The sequence below is a fragment of the Arvicanthis niloticus genome, chromosome 6, assembly GCF_011762505.2.
Source record: "Arvicanthis niloticus isolate mArvNil1 chromosome 6, mArvNil1.pat.X, whole genome shotgun sequence".
In the NCBI taxonomy this organism is placed as follows: Eukaryota; Metazoa; Chordata; class Mammalia; order Rodentia; family Muridae; genus Arvicanthis; species Arvicanthis niloticus.
The window spans coordinates 51785383-51804986 of NC_047663.1; the positions used below are offsets into that span (position 1 = coordinate 51785383).

General features: G+C 51.7%; 3 protein-coding genes and 1 long non-coding RNA gene across 7 annotated transcripts; 1 reads left to right on the top strand and 3 right to left on the bottom strand.

Moving 5' to 3' along the window:
- Positions 1-44: 44 nt before the first annotated feature.
- On the bottom strand, positions 45-9676 carry Dvl2 (dishevelled segment polarity protein 2). Of its 2 annotated transcripts, none has more exons than XM_034507611.1 (15): positions 9148-9676; positions 5527-5596; positions 5098-5243; positions 4855-4964; positions 4602-4737; positions 4181-4271; positions 3994-4063; positions 3770-3909; positions 3611-3687; positions 2682-2749; positions 2208-2336; positions 2003-2134; positions 1702-1881; positions 1176-1394; positions 45-1032 (listed from the first exon to the last, which is right to left on the bottom strand). In XM_034507611.1, the coding sequence occupies exons 1-15, from the start codon at positions 9339-9341 to the stop codon at positions 584-586; spliced, it is 2211 nt and encodes a 736-aa protein (XP_034363502.1). In that variant the 5' UTR covers positions 9342-9676; the 3' UTR covers positions 45-583. The 2 variants fall into 2 exon arrangements, with proteins under 2 accessions (XP_034363502.1, XP_076792583.1); XM_076936468.1 differs by having other exon boundaries at positions 4867-4964; positions 9148-9602.
- A 483-nt stretch (positions 9677-10159) lies between these two features.
- Phf23 (PHD finger protein 23) lies at positions 10160-14328 on the bottom strand. Of its 3 annotated transcripts, none has more exons than XM_034507614.2 (5): positions 14099-14328; positions 12521-12552; positions 12314-12406; positions 11036-11870; positions 10160-10933 (listed from the first exon to the last, which is right to left on the bottom strand). In XM_034507614.2, the coding sequence occupies exons 1-5, from the start codon at positions 14130-14132 to the stop codon at positions 10719-10721; spliced, it is 1209 nt and encodes a 402-aa protein (XP_034363505.1). In that variant the 5' UTR covers positions 14133-14328; the 3' UTR covers positions 10160-10718. The 3 variants fall into 3 exon arrangements, with proteins under 3 accessions (XP_034363505.1, XP_076792584.1, XP_034363507.1); XM_076936469.1 differs by lacking the exon at positions 14099-14328 and adding an exon at positions 13172-13198; XM_034507616.1 differs by lacking the exon at positions 14099-14328 and adding an exon at positions 13108-13158.
- On the top strand, positions 13806-14842 carry LOC143442768 (uncharacterized). The gene is made up of 3 exons (XR_013111237.1): positions 13806-13950; positions 14426-14546; positions 14705-14842. It is a non-coding gene; the product is annotated as an uncharacterized LOC143442768 (long non-coding RNA).
- A 368-nt stretch (positions 14843-15210) lies between these two features.
- Gabarap (GABA type A receptor-associated protein) lies at positions 15211-19452 on the bottom strand. Its single transcript, XM_034507441.2, has 4 exons — positions 18527-19452; positions 17712-17790; positions 17457-17575; positions 15211-15696 (listed from the first exon to the last, which is right to left on the bottom strand). Exons 1-4 carry the CDS (start codon positions 18614-18616, stop codon positions 15631-15633), a joined length of 354 nt encoding a protein of 117 aa, XP_034363332.1. The 5' UTR covers positions 18617-19452; the 3' UTR covers positions 15211-15630.
- Between the last annotated feature and the right edge of the window lie 152 nt (positions 19453-19604).

The window sequence follows — 19604 nt, forward strand, 5'->3', positions numbered from 1 at the left end:
TCCACTGCCTGCCTCCCAAAGAAAGGAGCCAGAGGCGTGGGGAGTTGGCCTCTATTTGCTTTATTTGGTGTTTTATACAAGTGACTAAAATAAATAGAGTAACAAAGGCAGCTACACAATCCCCAACACATCACCAGCCTCCTTGGACTGCTGTCTGGGGTACCCAGCCCACCCCTTCTTCTTCCCAGGGTACCACTGACCACCATCCATCCTCGATGTGAGAGCTGACTAGGCAACTGGAGTGGTGGTCATATTCTGGGGCTAGAAGGGACCCAGGAAATTTTATATGAAGGGATTCTCCATATAAAAAAGGAATTGTCTATTTAAAAAAATACTTCCCCAAATATAAGAAAGTCTATTTTAACCCCCCAAAAAGCTTATAAAAAAATAAAGCTAAAAATAACCGAGGGTCCCCATCTACCCCTGAGGAAGGGGAAGGACCAGGCACTGCTGGTGAGAGTCACAGTGGCAAAAACTTTTTGGTAGGCACCAGCCACCAGGCTGAGCCCAGGCACTATGAAGAGCACCAAGCTGACACTTGCCAGGCCAAGGGCACAGAGGCAGTGTGGCCTCAAGACGGGTCCTACATAACATCTACAAAAAACTCACTGGGGTTTCCCATGGCCATGTGGAAGCTCTGACGGCTAGCTGTCAGTTCTGGGGGCACAGAGCCCAGGTCTCTGACTGGAGGGGCACCAGGGGGCTGCACTGCTGCTGAGACAGGGGGTGGGGGTGGAGGCATCATAACTACCATCATGGGGTTATAGGGGAGAGCCATGCCAGGGGGAGGTCCGTAGGGATGGAGCCCTGGGAGAGCTCGGAGATTAGGAGTACCGCCTGTTGAGCCCCTGGATGGAGGGGGGCCGCCATCACCAGTCCCACCAGGTTCCCCACCCCGCCGAAGGCTGCCTCCCCGGCTGGAGAGTTCAGACTCACTGCCACTGCCGGACTTTGACTCAGGGGCCCGTTCCTCAGGTCTCCCTGTGCGCCCGGCTCCCCCATCACTTCTTGTTGACCCACTGCTCCGGCTCCCTGTTGGAGGGGGAGGGAATGAGGAAAATGAAGCTCAAGCCAGAGTCCTCTGGACCCTAGCCCTGCTCTTGCCTCTCCTCCCTGAATCCCCTCTACTGTGCCCTTTCTCTGGCTGTATTGGGATATGGGGGTAGGTAACTTACCCTCACTGTGCTGGCTGCTGGCACTGCCTCCACCATAGGTGTAAGATGAAAGTTCATGGTAGGGTGGAGGCTGTGGGCTGTAGGGGTGTGGGGCTGGATACTGGTAGGAGAAGGTAGGCAGCAGGGGCCAGGGAGTAGCTCCAGGCAGAGGAGCCAGGGTATCCTGGTCTGAAGCCCCACTGGAACCATCATTGTCATTCAGAGACAAGTTAACTAGGTCTGAAACGAAACCGAAGAGAGGTCCCTGCTTTAGGAGACCAGGATTCCTGAGAACAGAGAAACCAGGAACCACTTCCCTGAGACAAAAGCCAGAGACTATGATGGCTTAGAACAGGAAACTGCTGCTCCTGCAGAAACACAACCAGGGCCATCACCACTAGCCCAAAAATGCTTTTGTGAGACGTTTGAGGCATTCTTTCCCTTGGGAATGCAGCTCTGGTACCTCGCTTATTCAGCAGTACATGGGTACAGATCAGTGTAGGGTCGATGGCAGCCTGCTATCCCACAGCCAGACCTGCTGACTTACAACTCTCACAGCCGCCACTGAGGTCCCCGAAGACATAATAGCACTGCTCAGAGAAAGTAATCTTGTTGACAGTGTGCCTGATGAGTCCTGCCTTCAACAGCCCACTGGCATACTTGCGGGCCTCCCGGCGCTCAGGAAAGCCTTCCACATGATGATACAGCCAGTCTACCACATCGGAGCCTGGGATGGAGCACCATGCAGAGGTCAGATTCTCCTCCCAACTCCTCCCCTTATCCTTGTGTTCCCAGCTCTGGCCTCCTCCTCCCCTTCCCATGACACCTTGCTCAGGGCCTGGGAATACCTAGAAAGGCGTTTGGGATAGTGATCTTGAGCCACATGCGGTCCCGGACTTCTAGCCCAGACTCTGGGGCTGCCATGGCCTTGGTCACAGAGGCCATGTCCATGTGGATAGAGAGACCCCGGCCTTCACAGCCTGACAGAAGAGACAACAGAGAACTTACGAAAGGTCCACTCACACAGGGAGGTGGGGAAGGGGAGAGACTCACCGTCAGGCAGAGAGGAGCCGGATGTGATAGTACTCATGGACGAAGAGCCGGGGTAAGCAGGGAAGGCGCCCGTCAGCGCAGCTGAGTGGGACACCCAGGCGGCAGGATCAATGGGCTGGATGGGCTCATCTGGTTCATAATTAAAGGAAAATACTGACCAAGATGGTCACTGCTCAATCATAGAAAACTAGCCCTGTGTGTTCCAGAATTAAGACTCCTGTCCATCCCCCCTCCCTTGGCCCTCCTGAACCCATTCCCTACAACTTCTGGCTCTTCTAATCTCTTTTTGTGCTTGATTGGTTGAGGCAGGTTTTCACTCTGTAGCCCAGGCTGGCTTGAAACTCACTATATAGTCCCAGGCTGGCCTCAAACTTCTAGAGATCCTCCTCTGTCTTAGCCTCCCAAGTGCCAGTGGAGCTATGTGCCCACGCTTCCCAGTCTTTCAACCTCAGACGGGGCCCAAGCAGCACTTACTTCGAGGGAGGGTGAAATAGGCCTGGGGAGAGGGATCCCAACACTTGGCCACGGTCAGCACGATGGGGCTGTGGGGAGAAGACCAGCTCAGTAGAGGGAAGAGGCTTCGGGAAGCCCAAGGCCTGATGGGAGGAGGACTGAGGGCAGAGAGGCAGGAAAGGAAGGCGCTTCCATCACTGGGCTAAAGAGCGAGGGTGAAGGCCTCCTCCTCCCCAGTGTGGATGACTCACAAGAGTTAAAACACTGCTGTGCGAGACAACGGAGCACACACCCACCGTACAGCTCACTCACGGGAAGCTTCACACAGGCAGCAGCACCAAACCATCTTGTTCTAGGACTCAGGCATGGGTAGAAAAACCAGTAAAGGTTTTCTTGACCAAAGAAGTCAAGATGGTAAATTACCGTCTGTGAGGAGGGTGGGAGTGGAGAGGAATACACAGTGGGTGGGCTTTTCTTACGTCCTCACCCACATCAGTTTCATGCTTTAGTTTGGAGTGACATGCCAGTGAGATTTGCAGTTTTGGGGTTTTTTGTTTGTTTGTTTGTTTGTTTTATGTATGTGAGTACACTGTAGCTGTCTTCAGACACTCCAGAAGAGGGCATCAGATCCTATTACAGATGGTTGGGAGCCACCATGTGGTTGCTGGAACTCAGGACCTCTGGAAGAGCAGGCAGTGCTATTAACCGCTGGGCCATCTCTCCAACCCTTGTTTCTTTTATTTCTCGTTTTCTTACTATGTAAACCTGGCTGATCTGGAACTCACTATGTAGACCAGGTTGCCTCACGTTCAGAGAGTCCAACTCTGGCTCAAGTAACATGATTAAAGTTATGCACCACCATGCCTGGCCTCGCTTCTTTTTAAAATTACAAAGCAAAGGTGAATGGACTTCACGGCCAGAGGCTAGGCCCAGCTGCAGCGCAGACTCACCCTGGCTTGTGTACAATGTCTCTCAGCACCCTCACAGCATCATCGTTGCTCATGTTTTCAAAGTTCATGTCGTTTACCTGAAAGGAAGGGGCAGCGGGTCACAGGCTGTGTGGGAGCGGCAGCGCCTCCGCCCAAGCCAGCGGCCGGCTATCAGTGCACCTGCAAAAGCATGTCTCCAGGCTCGATCCGCCCATCTGCAGCCACGGCTCCCCCTTTCATGATGGAGCCGATGTAGATGCCCCCATCACCACGCTCGTTACTTTGGCCCACAATGGAGATGCCCAGGAAGTTGTATTTCTCTGTGGAGAGGCCATATGAGAGGACTGAGCTCCAGAAACCCCGAGACCCTCTCCCTCCCTTCTCCCACTCAGGACCCTCCATACCCATGTTGAGTGTGACTGTGATGATGTTGAGAGACATTGTGGAATCGGTGACACTGCTAAAGGATGAGGTCTGCAGCAGGAAGACAGGAAAGATGTGAACTGCTCCCCATTAACAGAGAGACGAGCCACAAGCCTGTGTCACAAGGCCAGCTCAACTAAAGTCCACTTCTCCCAAAAGAACCCTTACCCTCTCCATGCGTGGCGGCCGCTGCTTCCTTCGCCTTCGGTGGCGCTTGAGGAGGCGGGAGGCACTGCTCTGCTCAGTGGAGCTGCTGAACCTGATAGCAATTGAGAACCAGAGCATTTGGAGGTGGAGGAGGTCAGAGAGCCACATTGAAACAAGAAGACTGGGGGCTGGAGAGATGGCTCAGCGGTTAAGAGCACTAGCTGCTCTTCCAGAGGTCCTGAGTTCAATTCCCAGCAACCACATGGTGGCTCACAACCATCTGTAATGGGATCCAATACCCTCTTTCTGGTGTGTCTGAAGACAGCTAGCTACAGTGTACTCATATAAAATAAATAAATAAAAAAGAAACAAGAAGAGGATGGGGAGAAGGGAGGAAAAGGGGGGAAAGAAGCAACCGGAGGAGATATGTGTGGAGCCATACCTACTCATGGTGTCGTCCTCGTCTGAATCTCCTAGGCTGGTACTCTCCAGCTCACTGGTCATGAGGGTGGAAGAGCTCTCGTACCCAGCCAGGTGGCGCTCCAGTCTTGAGGGGCCGCCAGGCCTGTGGCCACCAGCTGTGTACAAACAAGAGTCTCAGGAGCCAGGCCTCCCATTCTTCATGCTTGGCATGCTGAGGCTTGCCTCCCTGCCCAGCTCACAGTCTACCCTGCCTCCAGGGCCTGTCCCCTCACCGCCATGCTCACTGCTGTCTCTCCTCCTAGGTCGGTCTCGTCTCAGTGATACAACAGATTCAGTTTCTGTCTCAGGCTCTAGATTTTCATGGCTGCTGGATACATTAGGGCTACACAGGTAGAGAGGGTTTCCAACCAAAGTCAGTAGGACAGAGCACCGGTCCTCGGTCTCCCTCTCAAGGGGGCTAGACTCAATTCCCTCTTTGCTTCCCTCCCCTGGACTCAAGAACGTAAAGGACTCACTGGAAGGACGGGGGCCTTGAGTCTCCAATGCCACTGGTCCTTTCCGATGGCAAAGGGGGTAATGGTGGTGGTGGAGGAACTAGTTCTGTCCGAGACTCATGGGCTGGGGGAGCCGGCTCAGGTTGGGGGTTATCTGATGACACTAGCTAGAAGAGAGCAAGTGAGAAAACATGGCTCCATTGGGGAGTGGTTTACGAGAAGAAACAAAGGAAAAAGACCAGAAAGGAAGGGAACAGGGTCTCAGAGACCTAGGCGAAGATTCCAGAAAAATACAATCCAGTATGGAAGGCTGCAGGAAGAGAAGACTGAGGAATGATCACTGCATCCACAATGGACGCAAGCTTCCTGCCAGGGTCACCAGTGACTGAGCAGAAGGGGAGGCTGCTGAAAGACTAAGGTTGGAAGCAGCTTGGTAATGAGTCCCCTTACCCAGGAGACAACCCTTCCATTGAAGCAAGGTAGGCGGGCATTGTCATCGGAGATCTCTTCCTTCACCACCCTGCAGAGAGAGCAGAGCGATTAGTAGGTGCCAGGTGTGATGGAGCACATCTTCTAGTCTAACACTTGGGAGGCCGAGCAGGAGGTAGTCAGTGAGCCAGGGTTACACACACACACAAAGGAGCTGGGCGATGGTGGCACACACCTTCCCAGGTGATTTCTGAGTTTGAGGCCAGCCTAGTTTACAGAAGAGAGCAGAGAATACCAGGACAGCCAGGGTTCTACAGAGAAACCCTGTCTCAAAAAAAAAAAAAAAAAAGTGGGGGGGGGGGGAGGGGGGCCTGGGGATTAGTAAGGCTAAACTAGTCACCCCCATTCCAACTCACCCAGTCTCCATCTAGCCCAAGCATGGCGACTCTCTGCTGCCCTGACTAGTAGTCTGGTTTTTTTTTTCCCCCTAATGTATACATATACACGTCTGTGTGCATGGCTGTCACATGAGGGTATTTGCAGAGGACAGAAGAGGGTATTATATCCTCTGGAGCTAGTTACAGGTAGTCAGGAGCTACAAGTGGGTGCTACGAATAGAATGCACTGGCATCCTCTAAACCAACTGTCTAGGCCTCTGTGGTGTGTGTGTGTGATTTTGTACCCCTACTTGGCCTGGATTCACTTATGTAGGCCAGGTTGGCCTCAAACTCACAGAGATCTGCCTGCCTCTGCCTCTCCATCCTGGTTTTAAAGGCGTTATGTCACCAAACCTGGCTATGCCACACGGCCAGCATGCATCACCATGCCCGGCTCCTCTGCTTTTACAGTGAAATAATTTGCTTTCGTGTATCAATAAATAAATAAGTAAATAAATAAATATTCCAGACTCTCATCTTATTTTATCCCACCGCCATCCAAACTCATCCTTAGAGGCACAATGCTGCTCCAAAGACTTCTTCCCATTTGATCTAAACCTCAAAGTACCACTCCAGACTCCCTGTGGGACAGTTCCCAACAACGGCTCCAAATATCTAACTTAGGAGCCCGGTTGGCAGCCTGAACATCTCTGTCCTACACTTCTGTGCCATAAAAGCCTCTGGTCCTCATGTAATCTGCTGCTCTTCTCTGCCTTTTATTCTTCTCTAATTAACATCCAGAGACCGCCCAAATGTGTGACTTTTGCTGGATTAAAAACACCCTTAAATGCAACAATAATACTCCATGTGTGGAAAGCTCCCACAGACAGAGGAAGCTGGCCTTCCAATTTCCGGGCTACCTCACCTCACTAAGCAATCTGCTCAGCCTGAAAAATCCCAAAGCCCAGCCTCCCACAGGTTCCTGCAGTGGACTAGATCTGTTCCTTCTCACAGCCACAAGAAATCATGAGAACCTATTCTATTCAACATGTGCCCTGGGTGTATGGCACAAGCCCTCACCTCTGTGAGCATTAGCAAACACATACTGACGAAATATGAGCCATGAGCCATTCTTTCACATACATAACACCCTCGCCCTCAAATTAGAACTTGGAGGTAGGGATGAGGGTTAGAGAATTGGCTCAGTGGTTAAGAGTACTTAGTGTTCTTGCACAAGACCCAGGTTTAGTTCCCAGAACCCACCTAGTGGTTCACAACTATCCATAATTCCAGTCCCAAGGGATCTGACTTGTCTCGGCTAACCTTCACAGGCACCGGGCATGTACATAGTGCATACAAATATGTCTGTCTGATTAACACTAGCCTAATGTACTCTGGGGGCTTGGGTATATGCCTCATGAATGCATTTGCTGTCAAGACAGCACAGCCCCATCACCACGATCTACTCAACATAATACAACTCTTCCCAACATAACCTAACCTTTAACGAGGGTCCAGTTTATTCAGGTAGCTGGGGGGTTGGGGGGGGGATGTGCTTCAACCACAGGGACTTTCACAGGTTAAGAAGTCTCTCCCCAACCCAGGTGGTAGGTCACCCTTTTCTCCCCAGTACCCTGCTATCCCTGTTGATAAACTCAGGACATCAGAGCCTAATGCAGTCTGAGCCTGGGGCATAGAAGGCTCTGTCCCAATAGCTACAACAACAACAACACCAAAACACCGCCTTCCTCTGCCTTCCTCACAGTCCCAGTCCAGCCCAGGATCACCCAGGTTGTCACAAATCATTCCAGAACTCAATTTATTCTGGCCTAGCCCCCAGCATCTCTGCCCAAGCAGCCCTCTGCACCATACTGATTACAATACCCTATTCCACTGTGATGTAGTAGCACCACCAGCCCATTTGTTCTTATTTGTCCCTGTTTTGTAACATAAGAAACCCAGGGTCTGGGCCAGGTATGCTGATTGCCACACATAACTAGTCCCAGCACTCTAGATACAGATATGGAGGCAGGACTGCTACAAGTTCAAAGCAAGCCTGTTTTCTACATTGTGTTCTAGGTAGCTTCAGTAACAGAACCAAGTTCTGGCTTGGCAGAGGACTGGAGTTCAATTCCCAGCACACACCGTAGTGGCTAGCATATGTTAACTCCAGTTCTAAGAGATCCCATGCCATCTACTGGATTTATTAGGCACTGCATGCTTGTGGTACACAACTGTGCCTGCATGCAGAACACAGGAACACATAAAGTATCTTTGGTTTGTTTTGTTTTGAGACAGGGTTTCTTTGTGTAGCCCTGGCTGTCCTGGAATTCACTCTGTAGAACAGGCTGGTCTTGAACTTAGAAATCTGCCTGGCTCTGTCTCCCAAGTGCTCAGGTTAAAGATGGGTACCACTGCCTTCCACATATCTTTAAAAAAATAAACAAACATGCAAACAAAAAATCCTCCGACTCTCCTCAGCCCCGGGAGGGGGATGATGGGGGTGGGAAAGGTTCTGGCCCTAAGACAAAATAAGAACCCAGAAGAGTCCAGAATGGTACATGCCAGAAAAATCTACTTCACAGCAGCCTAATATATCCCAATAGAGCTTTCTCTGCATTATTACAGATTGCACCTTCTCGAAATAATACTATGGAACCTAATTAATAAGCCAGAATAGGCTAAGTTGGCTCACTATAGCCCAGTCTACATAAAGACATGCCCAGCGTATTGGCTCACACCTGTTAATTCCAGCTCTGGAGGCTGAGGGAGGAACTTCGTGAGTTCAAAGCCAACCTAGGATACAAAGAATAAAGCCCTGCCTCAAAACAAAAGAACAAATAACAAGCAAACAATCAAAAAAATTTACTGAATCTCTATATATCTCTTGTGCAGACGTCTGAAAGCATACCAGTTTACCAAAATATAGATAAATAACTCTAATCTCAGCCCAGCCTAGGATAGCCTTAAGCATCACTTCTCTGCCTTTTGGCTAAAATCATGGGAAGAAAATGGCAAAACAAACCAGTGTTTTCCATTTTTCCAACCTAATTTTCTCTCTAGTTTGCTAAAAATTCAGCCCGTTCTTGTATGTGTCCAAACACAACCTTGTCCGTCTTGGGATGGGCTTTCTACCTTAGCACAGTACAATACGCTATGCTCCACTACAGGCCAAAAATATTCCAAGGCAGACCGGTCTCCCTCAATATCGCCCAATCCACTCTAGTACACCCTCCGTCCTTCCCAGTCTAGGCCTCGCGCTTACCCAAAATCCTGATCCATAGACTTGAAAAAGTACTTAGCGCCCGCGGGCCGCTGCAAAACGCTCTTGAAATCGCCGAGAGTGATGCGCTCGGCCGGGACAGGAATCTTCACCAGGTAAGGAGTCTCTTCTTCATCCAGATGGTAAATCACCTTCGTCTCCCCTACACCACCGCCCCCCGCGCTGCTGCCCGCCATGGTCTCGCTCGCGCGCTCCCGGGCTCAGCCGCCCACCCTACAGGACTAAGCGCCCCCGCCGCGCCTGCGCACACCCTCAAACTGACGCGCTAGCGCCAACAGTGCAGGGCCAGTGCGGAAGACGTGCCCAAGGAGGATGGCGTGGAACAGCGGGCTGATCGGGAAGGGCCGTGTGGCGAGACTCAAAACCTAGACCCTACAGTCGAGGGCCACTACCACGGACGTCGAGAGCAGCACCGAGGTCCCCGCCCACCTCTCCCCATGCCACGTGACCCAAGCCCGCCCACTTTGCGCAGCGGATTGTCCTTCACGTGACTTCCTTATGTCACGTTACTACAAGCTCCACCTAGACAAGACACTCACGTGACCAGTGCCTAGAGCAACGGTCTTCAGCCCTAAACGACTCCGCCCCCAAACTACACCCCCCCCCCCAGTACCTTAGCAGGATTCTACTCTTGGAATACTAGCAACTGGCCCCCACTTTGCTTTACCCATCTGAGGCTCAAGACACCTCAATAGCAACTATTAGAGGGGCGGGGTATGGGCTGGTGAGAATTGTAACTTGGGCCCTGAGGGTGGCTCCTAGACCCTACTTGGGATAAGAAAACTGAAAGCTAGTGCTTTAGCGCTGACTTTACGTGGAGGGAGGGGATGAGGGCTATCAGTATCTTCTATAGTCCAAGCCAGATCTTGCCCCTAAATTTTCCATCTCCAGCTCCCAAATTGTGGAATTACAGCCCTGGACTTAAGCCCCAACTCCACCCAAGACTTCCGCCAGGTTTTCCAAAGATCCCCTCCCCAAATAGGACAACAAGAGCTGTAAAACACAAGAGCCCACTCTGCTTTATTTACAACATGTAGGCTGTCTGTACAAGCAGCCAGCCAATATTATTAAAAACAAGGCGAGTGATAATTGACACCTTTTTGCTTTCCTTCCTTACTCCACCAGGCTTTGGTTCTCCACCTTTGAGCAACCTTGCTCAGATGGGGGAGCCCAAAATTAAAAATACATCCGGTGTAGAAGAAAGTAAATGGGAGAAAGAAGAAACATGAGGGGAGTGCTGTATTTACACTACAGTTTGATAGACAACTATCCCATCACAACCCAGTTTGACCCCTGGCCCTGAAAGTGAAAAGGGTGGAGGGTTCACTGGACAGAGATTTTGTCTACAGATCCAGCCTCCCCTGACCCAACTGTAATGGGTCAATTTCAAGTCCATGGAGCAGGAAGGACAGAGTAGAAGACATTTCCAAACACATCTCCCTTGGAAATTCTGGCCCTCAAGTAGGGACAGCCTCCTCAATCCAAGGGAAGGCTGGAGACTCTGAGGCTCAGTTCCCTAGTAATGTCAGAAGTTCCAGCCTTAAACAGTGACGTCAGGGTTCTCCAGATTTGGGGAGACCCCCTAACCGCCGGGCCTCTGGCCGAAGTTCCTTGCATTTCTGGCAATAAAAGAAGTCGGGAACGTTGGTCTTCTTAATCTTAGCACAGGAGAGGTGGATCCAAGTCCCACAGAGGCTGCACTCAATCATGGGCCGCCCAGCAAAGGGCTTCCTGCAGTAACACGTGATCAGATCCCATGAGTCATCGCCTGGAAAAAAACATTTGTTTAGTGTTTCGCTTCACAGCTTAACTCCTAAGAGCCCCCAAACCCATCACCCTGGCTCCCCACTCGGGCAGCCCGACTTCTCACCTGATTCCACCATGATGTCCTCATCCATGACCCGCATCTCTCCTTCACTGGAGCTGGCATCTCCATCTTGGCTTGTTTCTGTGCTGCCCACATCTTTGCCTTCACTGTCAGTAGGGGGAGCACCTTCGGGGTGCACTGTAAGAGGGGGCCTAGGGGCTTCGGGGGGTGTTGGGAGCACAGGGGCTGGGACTCCACCCCCTACCACTGTCATCTCTTCCTCATCATCTTCCTCCTCTTCCTCTTCCTCCTCCTCTTCAGAGTCTGTATCACTGGGAGGAGCCCTAGGAGGGCCAGGAGGTGGGAGTCTATCCCCTCGATCTGCCTTTTTCAACTTCCGCTTCTTGCTCTTCTTGATTCGAGACCGTTTTTCCCCATCCCCAGGAGCTGGTCGAGGTCTCCGAAGCACCCCAAAGCCAGCCCCACCTCCTGGTCCCAACTTTCTATTCTTTCGGTCCTTCTTTCGAGGCTGGGAAAGGTCCCCCTGGGACAGTGGCACTGGGGTGAGAGCGGCAGGGGGCCGGGAGGTATGCGTCAGCGATGTGGGAGACAGTGGAGATGCCACTTTGGGCCCATCCAGATCAAACAAAGAGTCCTTGAGCTTCATCTTCTCAAGCAGAGTAGCACTGTCAGGGGCCTGCAGACGAGAAAAAGTGGACCTTGGAGGTCCTGGCTGGGTAGGACCTGCTTGAGCTGCCCTTCTCTTTGATGACTTTGCTTTCTTAACAAAAGTCTGGATAGTTCGAAGGTCCGATGGAGCCGAGTCCCAGCCATCACTGTCTGCTGCACTCTCACCTCGCAATGGAGAGCTGGAGCCAGAAGCTGGCCAATCGCTTTCCTTAAAAGGAGGAAGAGACCAGGGTCAGCCGGCGTCTAGTGACAGCTCGGTCCTGCCACATATCCAGCATAAAAACCAGGAACTAGATGTATCCCTACCCCAAATCTGACATGGACTCTAACCCTACCGTCCCCGCAGTCCTCACCAGGGCCTTTAGATCGCAGAGGCCACAGCTGTACTTCCCTAACTGTTCAGGACACTCATCTCCCTACGGCGCACGTGGAAACATTTTCTGGTAACAGCCATTCGAAACCATCACAAAATCTTGAGTAACACTCCAAAGTTTTGTTTACTGCCGTTCAAAGCAGCTACTTCCATCCCTCCAAACCAGCTTTCCCACCAAAGTCCTAAGGGCTTCCAGTTTTCTCAGTTTTACATATTACAGTAGGATCTTCCTATGAAGTAATTCACTCTGACTCGTCAGCTGCTTTTCTGTTCCTTACCTCTTTGCTAGGAGGGATGTAACCAGCATAGGCCAAGACAAAACTGCAGAATTTGTTAAAATCTTCAATTGTTCTCCGCCGTTTCTCCGGTGGCTAAAAGAAAAGACAAACATGATCACACGGAAGCCAGGCATAACTGTTAAAGGAGCCCTCCCCAAAACAGAGCCCCTAAATTGTCTGGCAGTGTTCTGGTATGGGACAGCTCACCTGAGTCTCTGGCTTAAGAGTCGGAGGCGGATCTGTGAAATCAATAAAAGCTGAGTCAAGGCACAGGAAGAGTCTGTGTAAAATCCTACCCCTAAACCTCGGAGTTCCCGACCTAATCCCCATCCACAGTTAGGTCGCCTGGCCAAGCCAGCCAGCCCCCAGCTGTGCCGGACCCGCCCCTGCTCCCCCTTCCGCCCCAAGGGGCGGAGCCTGGGCGCGGCGCCCTCGCCGGCCTCGCTATAGCGCTCCCCTTCCCCCAACCAGAGGCCCGGCGCCCCGCCCCCTCCCAGCCTCTCCAGTCAACTCGGCTCTCTTGGCGCCCCACCCCGCCATACCGCTCCCGGGGCGAGACCAGGCCACCGCCCGCCCCCGTCCTTCACACGCGCCCGGAGCCCAGAGTTCCTAGCCGGCCGCGCTCCACTGCCCTGGGCCCTCCAAGACCGCACACGCCGCCTGCCCGCCCCCAGGGTCCAGGATGACCACGCTGAACTGCTCCCCGCCCTCCGGCCCCTTCTACTCGAACACGAGGCCGGGCGCGCCCCTCACCCCCACCCAAAACACACACAGGCTCACACTCCCAACACTACTTCGCGTCCGGGACAGGCAAAGAGCAGCAGCCCGGACACAGCCCCTCCTGCCCCCCCATCCTACCCCGTGGCCGCGCTCCCCACAATTTCGCTGTCCCTCCGCCCCCATCCGGGGCTTTAGCCCCTCCCTCCCCGTCTCGAGCTCTTCGGGCTCCCTGCCGGGCCCCCGGGCCCAGTTCCGAGCTTCTCCGGCCGCCCCCCCTCCCGCCCCCGTACTCAGCGAGTCCCTGAGGCTACGGACCCCTAAACTCTAGCCCCCGGTCATCATCCAGCCACTCCACAGAAGGCCCCCCGACGCCGCCGCTGCCCCCCAGTTACACTCCACAACTCGCAAGCTCTTGCCCTAGCCGACCAACCCCCCCCACCCGCGCAAGTTGCCGGTCTTAACCCCCCACCTCGCCCCGCCGCCCCTACAAGTACCGGGCTAGCCTCGCTTCTCAGTTATCTGGCCCACAACTACCCCTCAGTCTCGGGCTCTCTACCGGAGACAATACCCAGACCCTCTCTTCACTCCACAACTACCTGCCCACCCCTCTAACAATCACCAAGCTATCTCTGGCGGCAACTACTAGGTGCTCAAGCGCCACCGTCACAAACTCCCCCACCTCAGCCAACTACCGGGCCCCTCACTCAATCCTCTTCATGCTCCCTCAACTACTCTCCGGCAACCAGATTCCCTCAGCCTCTCTGTCTCGGAGCGCCAACCAGTCCGAGGCCTTTTCAGCCCTTAGTCCTCGAAGCTAGGTCTCCAGCGCCTATCCCCCAGACACCTCACCGCCACTATCCACACCGTGCCTGATGTCTAACTATCCTGACCCAGTCTCCCACTCCTCTTTCTCCAAGGTATCTCAACTCATCGCCCTTCCACCTCAAGAGCCAGGGCCCCGACACCTTTTCCCGCACTCCTCTGCTGGGTGCCGGGGCTCGACCTCCAACTTCGCCCATTGAATCCTCACCCGCTCCCTGTCCTCTGTGCCTATGGAGCGCTTACCTTCGGGACTGGGCTCCGCCATGGCTTCCAGCATCGCCCCCTCCCCTCCACCCGGTCCGGCGACCCCCTCCTCTAAGCCGGGATTCCCGGTGCTGCTTTGGGTGCTCCGTGTTTCTACTGCCTCGCTCCACCGAAGTGTCCGCCTTGGCGCGGTTGAGACTCCAGTCCGCTACCGCCACCTCCCTCTACCACTGCCTCCCGCACTCCGGACCGGGCCCCCTCCCCCCGCACCGCCGGCCGCCTGCTCCCTCCTCCTCCTCCTCTCTCCTCCCTCCCTTCTCCCCCTCCCCGCCGGCTCTGTCGCGCAGTGCACCAAGGGATTTGTAGTCTCTGCAGGGGCAGCGGAAAGAGGCATGCAAGATCCTCCGGAACTCCAGTTCCCAGTAAACCACGGATTGGCGCAGGCGCAATAACAACTTCCTCCCACCACCAGGGGAGTGGCGGGGAGGTACGAAGCCGCGGGGCGGGGTGGAGAAGAGAGCGGAAGAGTGCGCACTGACTCCCGGGAAGTGTAGGCTGGGCGGGGCCAAGAAAGTAGACGAAGAAGGGATTATAACTCTCGGCCACCATACTGCCTCACTTTGTACCTTCTTTTTACCCCCTCAGGGAACCGCCCCACTTCCGGCCAAAAGGAGAAATGGATGCTGGGAGATGAAGTTCTCCTAGTGATAATGGCACCTTCTAGTACTTGCCCTCTCTCAAATTCTACTTTAGAGAATCCCATACACTGGCACATCCTCTGCCAGTGACAGCCAGTTAAAGACAGTTCTTTTACCACCTCCCAAACATGAACATATCTTCTTTAATATAAAGTAACATTTGGATATGCTTACCTAAAAATGGATCTTTCAAACTTTCTCCACACCACTCCACAATATCAAACCACCACCTCTTTGTTTACACCACAACCCAGTACACATATAAATAAAATGAAAAGTTTCATGAGATAATGCTCACATTATTCCACTCATCAAAAAAGAAGGAAATACCAACATCAATAATAACGCATGTCTATTTCTCTGATCTATACCTGAGTCCTTCTTCCCCACCATTGAAGTTCATGACACTTGAAACAAAACACCAGGAGGTGGAATGACACAGGGCAAATTCAATTCAGCTCGGTGGTTTCCTCTTTATTGATGTGCCTCCTACCTCCCCCACCCAATGTCAATCCCTTCCATCTACCCCCCAAAAAGAAGGCAGTGAGAGGAAGGGATTATTGGGGTTCTGAGCCTGATGGGCAGTTAGAAAGGGAATAGAAACCAAAACAATCATCAGATGTGACAGAGATTGACAATCAAGAAGTCTAAAGCAGAGTGAGAATGGAGGGTAAACAAAGGGAAAGAGATGTACAGAGGCTGTATCTACCATTACCCCTCCTGCTGAGAGGGACTGGAGAGACAGCCTCAAACATTAAGTGCAGGTCCTGAAGAAAGGAGATGGTGTTTGAGCCTGAAGGAGGAACTGGATGTCAAGGAAGGAGTGCCACCTCTCTTTGTAGAATGGAACCCCCCACCTCAGGTACAGCAGCTTCACAGACCGTAGACGCTTTCATCACTGTAGGCAATGTATAGAAAGAAGTCTTCTTCGTGGTGTTCCTGAAGTAAAAGCAAAGGGTTGGGGGTTTAAGGCAACGTTACTCAAACCATTTACCACCAATACATTCCTCAAGAATTATTTTAAGCATTCCCTGGTAATTCCAGATGCAGGAAAGGACCAGAAGTTCAAGGCCAAGGCAACTTAAGAACCTGACTGAAAATACACTTGAAGGTACAGATCATCTGTAAGCAACTGTAGGCACTAAATATGGCCCTTGGTACAAAAGGAATAAAAGAAAAGCCAATCATTCTTTCCCTCCCTTCCTTTCCCTTTCTTTCTTTCTTTCTTTCTTTCTTTCTTTCTTTCTTTCTTTCTCTCTCTCTCTCTCTCTCTCTTTAAGAAAGGCTGACCCTGCCGGGCGGTGGTGGCACACGCCTTTAATCCCAGCACTTGGGAGGCAGAGGCAGGCGGATTTCTGAGTTCAAGGACAGCCTGGTCTACAGAGTGAGTTCCAGGACAGCCAGGGCTACACAGAGAAACCGTCTCAAAAAAAAAGAAAAGAAAAAAAAAAAAAAAAGAAAAAAAAGAAAAGGCTGACCCTGGCTGGGCAGTAGTGGCACACACCTTCAATCCCAGTACTCTGGAAGCAGAGGCAGATGGAACTCTGTGAGTTGAAGACCAGCCTGGTTTACAGGGTGAGCTCCAGGACAACCAGGGCTATTACACAGAGAAACCCTGTCTTGAAAAACAAAACAAAAACAAAAACAAACAAAAAAAACCCCACAAAAAACAAAAAAGAAAAAGGCTGACCTCAAACTCACTATGCTATGTAGCAAGTGACTTCCAACTTGATACTACTGCCTCAGCCTCTCAAGCATTTGCTCTAGGTATGTGGTGGTAGTGGTGGTAGGATGTCTTTCAGAGGTTTTGTTTTTTGAGATGGGGCTCATTATGTAGCTCTGGCTGCCCTGGAACTGGCTGTGTAGAACACACTGGCCTGGAATTCAGAGATCTACCTTCCTCTGCTCCCAGAGTGCTGGGACTGAAGCTCTGTATGATCATACCCCATGTTCAGTGGTTTCGTGGGTTTAAAATTTGGGTTGTTTTATTTGTTTGTTTGTTTTATATTTGATTGATTGATTGATTGATTTTGAGAAAAGGTCTCACTAGTATCTCTGACTCATCAGGATAGTCTCAAACTCCAAAAGATCCACCAGCCTCTGACTCCTGAGTAATAGGATTAAAACTGTGCAGAAGCAGGTGTGCTTTGGACTTAAAGGATCAAAGGTGTGCATCACCATGCAGCTGTTATTCAGGATGGGGGCTTACAACACCGTTAATCCCAGCACCCAAGAGGCAGAAGCAGGAAGATCTCTGAGTCTGAGGCCAGTCTGGTCTACCTGTCAAATTTAGGGCAGTGATGGTGCACACCTTTTGTTAAGCCCAACCCTAGGAAGGCAGAAGCAAGTGAATCTCTGGGCCAGCCTGGTCTACAGAAGGATTTCCAGGGCAGTCAGGACTACACAGAGAAACCCTGTTTCTGAAAGAAAAAAAAACACGATAACAAAAAAAAAAAAAAACTCCTCAAACTCAATCTATTCTTTGACATCTGGGACTCTTGGATGAGAGAGAGAGACTTCCTTAGCTGGGAAGAGTCCCAGTCAAAACAACTCCACTAGCTCATGGTCTTCTTTACCCCCACCGCTATTAAGATCCCACCCCAGGACTATATTGACATTTTACAGCTAGTAAGCCAGCAGGAACTGCTGACCTTTATTTTTTTTCTCCAATCCTTCCCATTACTTCCAAGGTATTATACCTGGTACAGCTGACCCATCGTGGCACTGGTGGGTGGAATGACATTGTTGACAAAGAAAAACAAGGCATCTTCAGCACGGAGATGAATTCGCTTCCGGATCAAGAAGTAGAATTGACCAACTGGCAAAAACAGGAGATGCAAGAAAGTCACAGAGGTCATAGGTGCCTCCAGAAAACAGCTGCTAGGTAAACCTCCTCCCGCAGAACTGGCAGGCCCACCCACAGAGAGGAATGTGCACAAGTGTCAAGTGCCCACCTGTAAGGTCAGAAGGCACCAGGTATTTCTTTTTGTCCAGGTCTCCTATCCGAGCTTTGGGAGCTTTCTCCACTATCACCTGATGAAAGGAAGGTAAGAATGACAAGATATTTTAAAAACAAATACAGCACCGGGTGGTGGTGGCACACGCCTTTAATCCCAGCACTTGGGAGGCAGAGGCAGGCGGATTTCTGAGTTCGAGGCCAGCCTGGTCTACAGAGTGAGTTCCAGGACAGCCAGGACTACACAGAGAAGCCCTGTCTCGAAAAACAAACAAACAAACAAACAAAAAAACCAAAAAAACAAATACAGCGATATCAATGAAGAACTCAAAGTACAATATTCCCTTGTACTGAAACCTACTGCAATCTCATTTCTCAATATTTATCCTTATATATGTGGTGCATACAGCATTAGGTCCAGAAATCCTGGCATCACTAGCTTACCTAAATATTGAGAATTGATCCCAGAAAGGCGCGTCACCATAACTATTTTCATCAGAGAATACAGGATGACTTGTTTGGGTCAAAAATCTACCTTAAATCTAGCTAGTTGGGAGGATGGCCATGAAAACTCTGAGTTGTCAAGCTCACTAAGGCCTCCTCCATTCTGAGAAATGCCCAAGTCTCTCTCTCCCGTCCACATCTTAGTGCCAGCTCTACTTCAGGTGAGAGACCTTTGGTACTAGAGACAACAGAGTTCTAACCCCTCGACAGACTGAAGCCTGACTCAATGCTTTCCCAGACTCAAGCATTGCTTGTGGCGACAGCGTCAGCGTCAGCGACGCTAGCCTCGGCCCTGGCTACTGTCCTTACCGGGACCCGGTCTGGGTATTTCTTTCGGATTTTCTCGCCCTCAGAGCGGCGCTTCTCGAACGGATGCTCCTCTTTGTACACGAACTTCATTCTCCCGAGAACCGGGCTGGACCGAGCTGGGCTGAGGGAACCCAGGGGGGGGGCCGGGACAGGGGGCGGCGGCGGAGGCGGCTTCGACGAACAGACTCAGCCAGCGGAGCGATCCACGAATTTGCGCCACTTCCCTATTCACCAACCCCGCCCCCGACCATCCGGACCGGCCCCGCCTGCTGACATACGCCGCTGGCTCAGCCTACTAGCGCCGCTGGCGTAGTGCAACCCGCAGCCTGGTCCTCTTACGCCTTCAGCGTAACTGCTTTGGAATCAATTTGTGGATTACGCATATGACATCGCAAATAAGGTTGCTGTCGATTCAAGTCAACTAAAAACCCTTTCCCAGGTAGCCCCACAGTACAAAGTTGAAACTAACACCGTGGCAGTCACGAGATTTAGCTTTGCAGTTCTCGAAAATTACGTTAGAAAAAGACAAGTCTATTCATGAAACGTGTTGCTACGCTGAAGGTGGCCGTTGACACCAAAACAAAGTAGTACCCAAGATGTGGATACGGACACCATAGAACAGAAAGGAGATTTGCAGACACGCAGGGAATGCTCAGGCTCAGGCTTATGTGGGCCAATAGAAATTGCAAAAGTCCCAAAGATAGGGACTACTCCAGAGCGGAGGAACACATTACGGAGTGAAGAAAAATCATGTGACCTCAGAAAAGGGCGGAGAATCACGTGGCGGGTGCCGGAAAGTAGGCCCGGCTCTGGAGAGGAGGTGCCAGGAAAGAGGGTTCCGCCCCGAGTTACTACTGGAGTGCCAACAGCTCGTAGGCAGCGCCCTCTTAGCCTGTCCACGTCAACTTCCCAAACAAGCCAGCCTTTCCCCAGCTGTAGCCCTCCGAGGGTTCTAGATTTTTCCTTCTTCAACCTTCTATATCCTCTTTAAAGTTGCTCGCCCACTGTCCATCAGGGACTCCAGCCAGCCAGTGGGGCCTTTCCTGCCAAACACTGACATAAACTGCTTTATCCCTGT

Coding starts and splice junctions, on each gene's coding strand:
- Dvl2 (XM_034507611.1), bottom strand. CDS start 9,341: ATGGCGGGCAGCAGCGCGGGGGGCGGTGGTGTAGGGGAGACGAAGGTG. Junction 4,272..4,601: donor GAGGACGACACCATGAGTAG/GTATGGCTCCAC, acceptor AATTGCTATCAG/GTTCAGCAGCTCCACTGAGC. Junction 1,033..1,175: donor CAGCAGCCAGCACAGTGAGG/GTAAGTTACCTA, acceptor CCCCTCCAACAG/GGAGCCGGAGCAGTGGGTCA.
- Phf23 (XM_034507614.2), bottom strand. CDS start 14,132: ATGCTGGAAGCCATGGCGGAGCCCAGTCCCGAAG. Junction 12,407..12,520: donor CTCTTAAGCCAGAGACTCAG/GTGAGCTGTCCC, acceptor CTTTTCTTTTAG/CCACCGGAGAAACGGCGGAG. Junction 11,871..12,313: donor ACATCCCTCCTAGCAAAGAG/GTAAGGAACAGA, acceptor CCTCCTTTTAAG/GAAAGCGATTGGCCAGCTTC.
- Gabarap (XM_034507441.2), bottom strand. CDS start 18,616: ATGAAGTTCGTGTACAAAGAGGAGCATCCGTTCGAGAAGCGCCGCTCT. Junction 17,576..17,711: donor GGTGCCTTCTGACCTTACAG/GTGGGCACTTGA, acceptor TGTTTTTGCCAG/TTGGTCAATTCTACTTCTTG. Junction 15,697..17,456: donor CGATGGGTCAGCTGTACCAG/GTATAATACCTT, acceptor CTTTTACTTCAG/GAACACCACGAAGAAGACTT.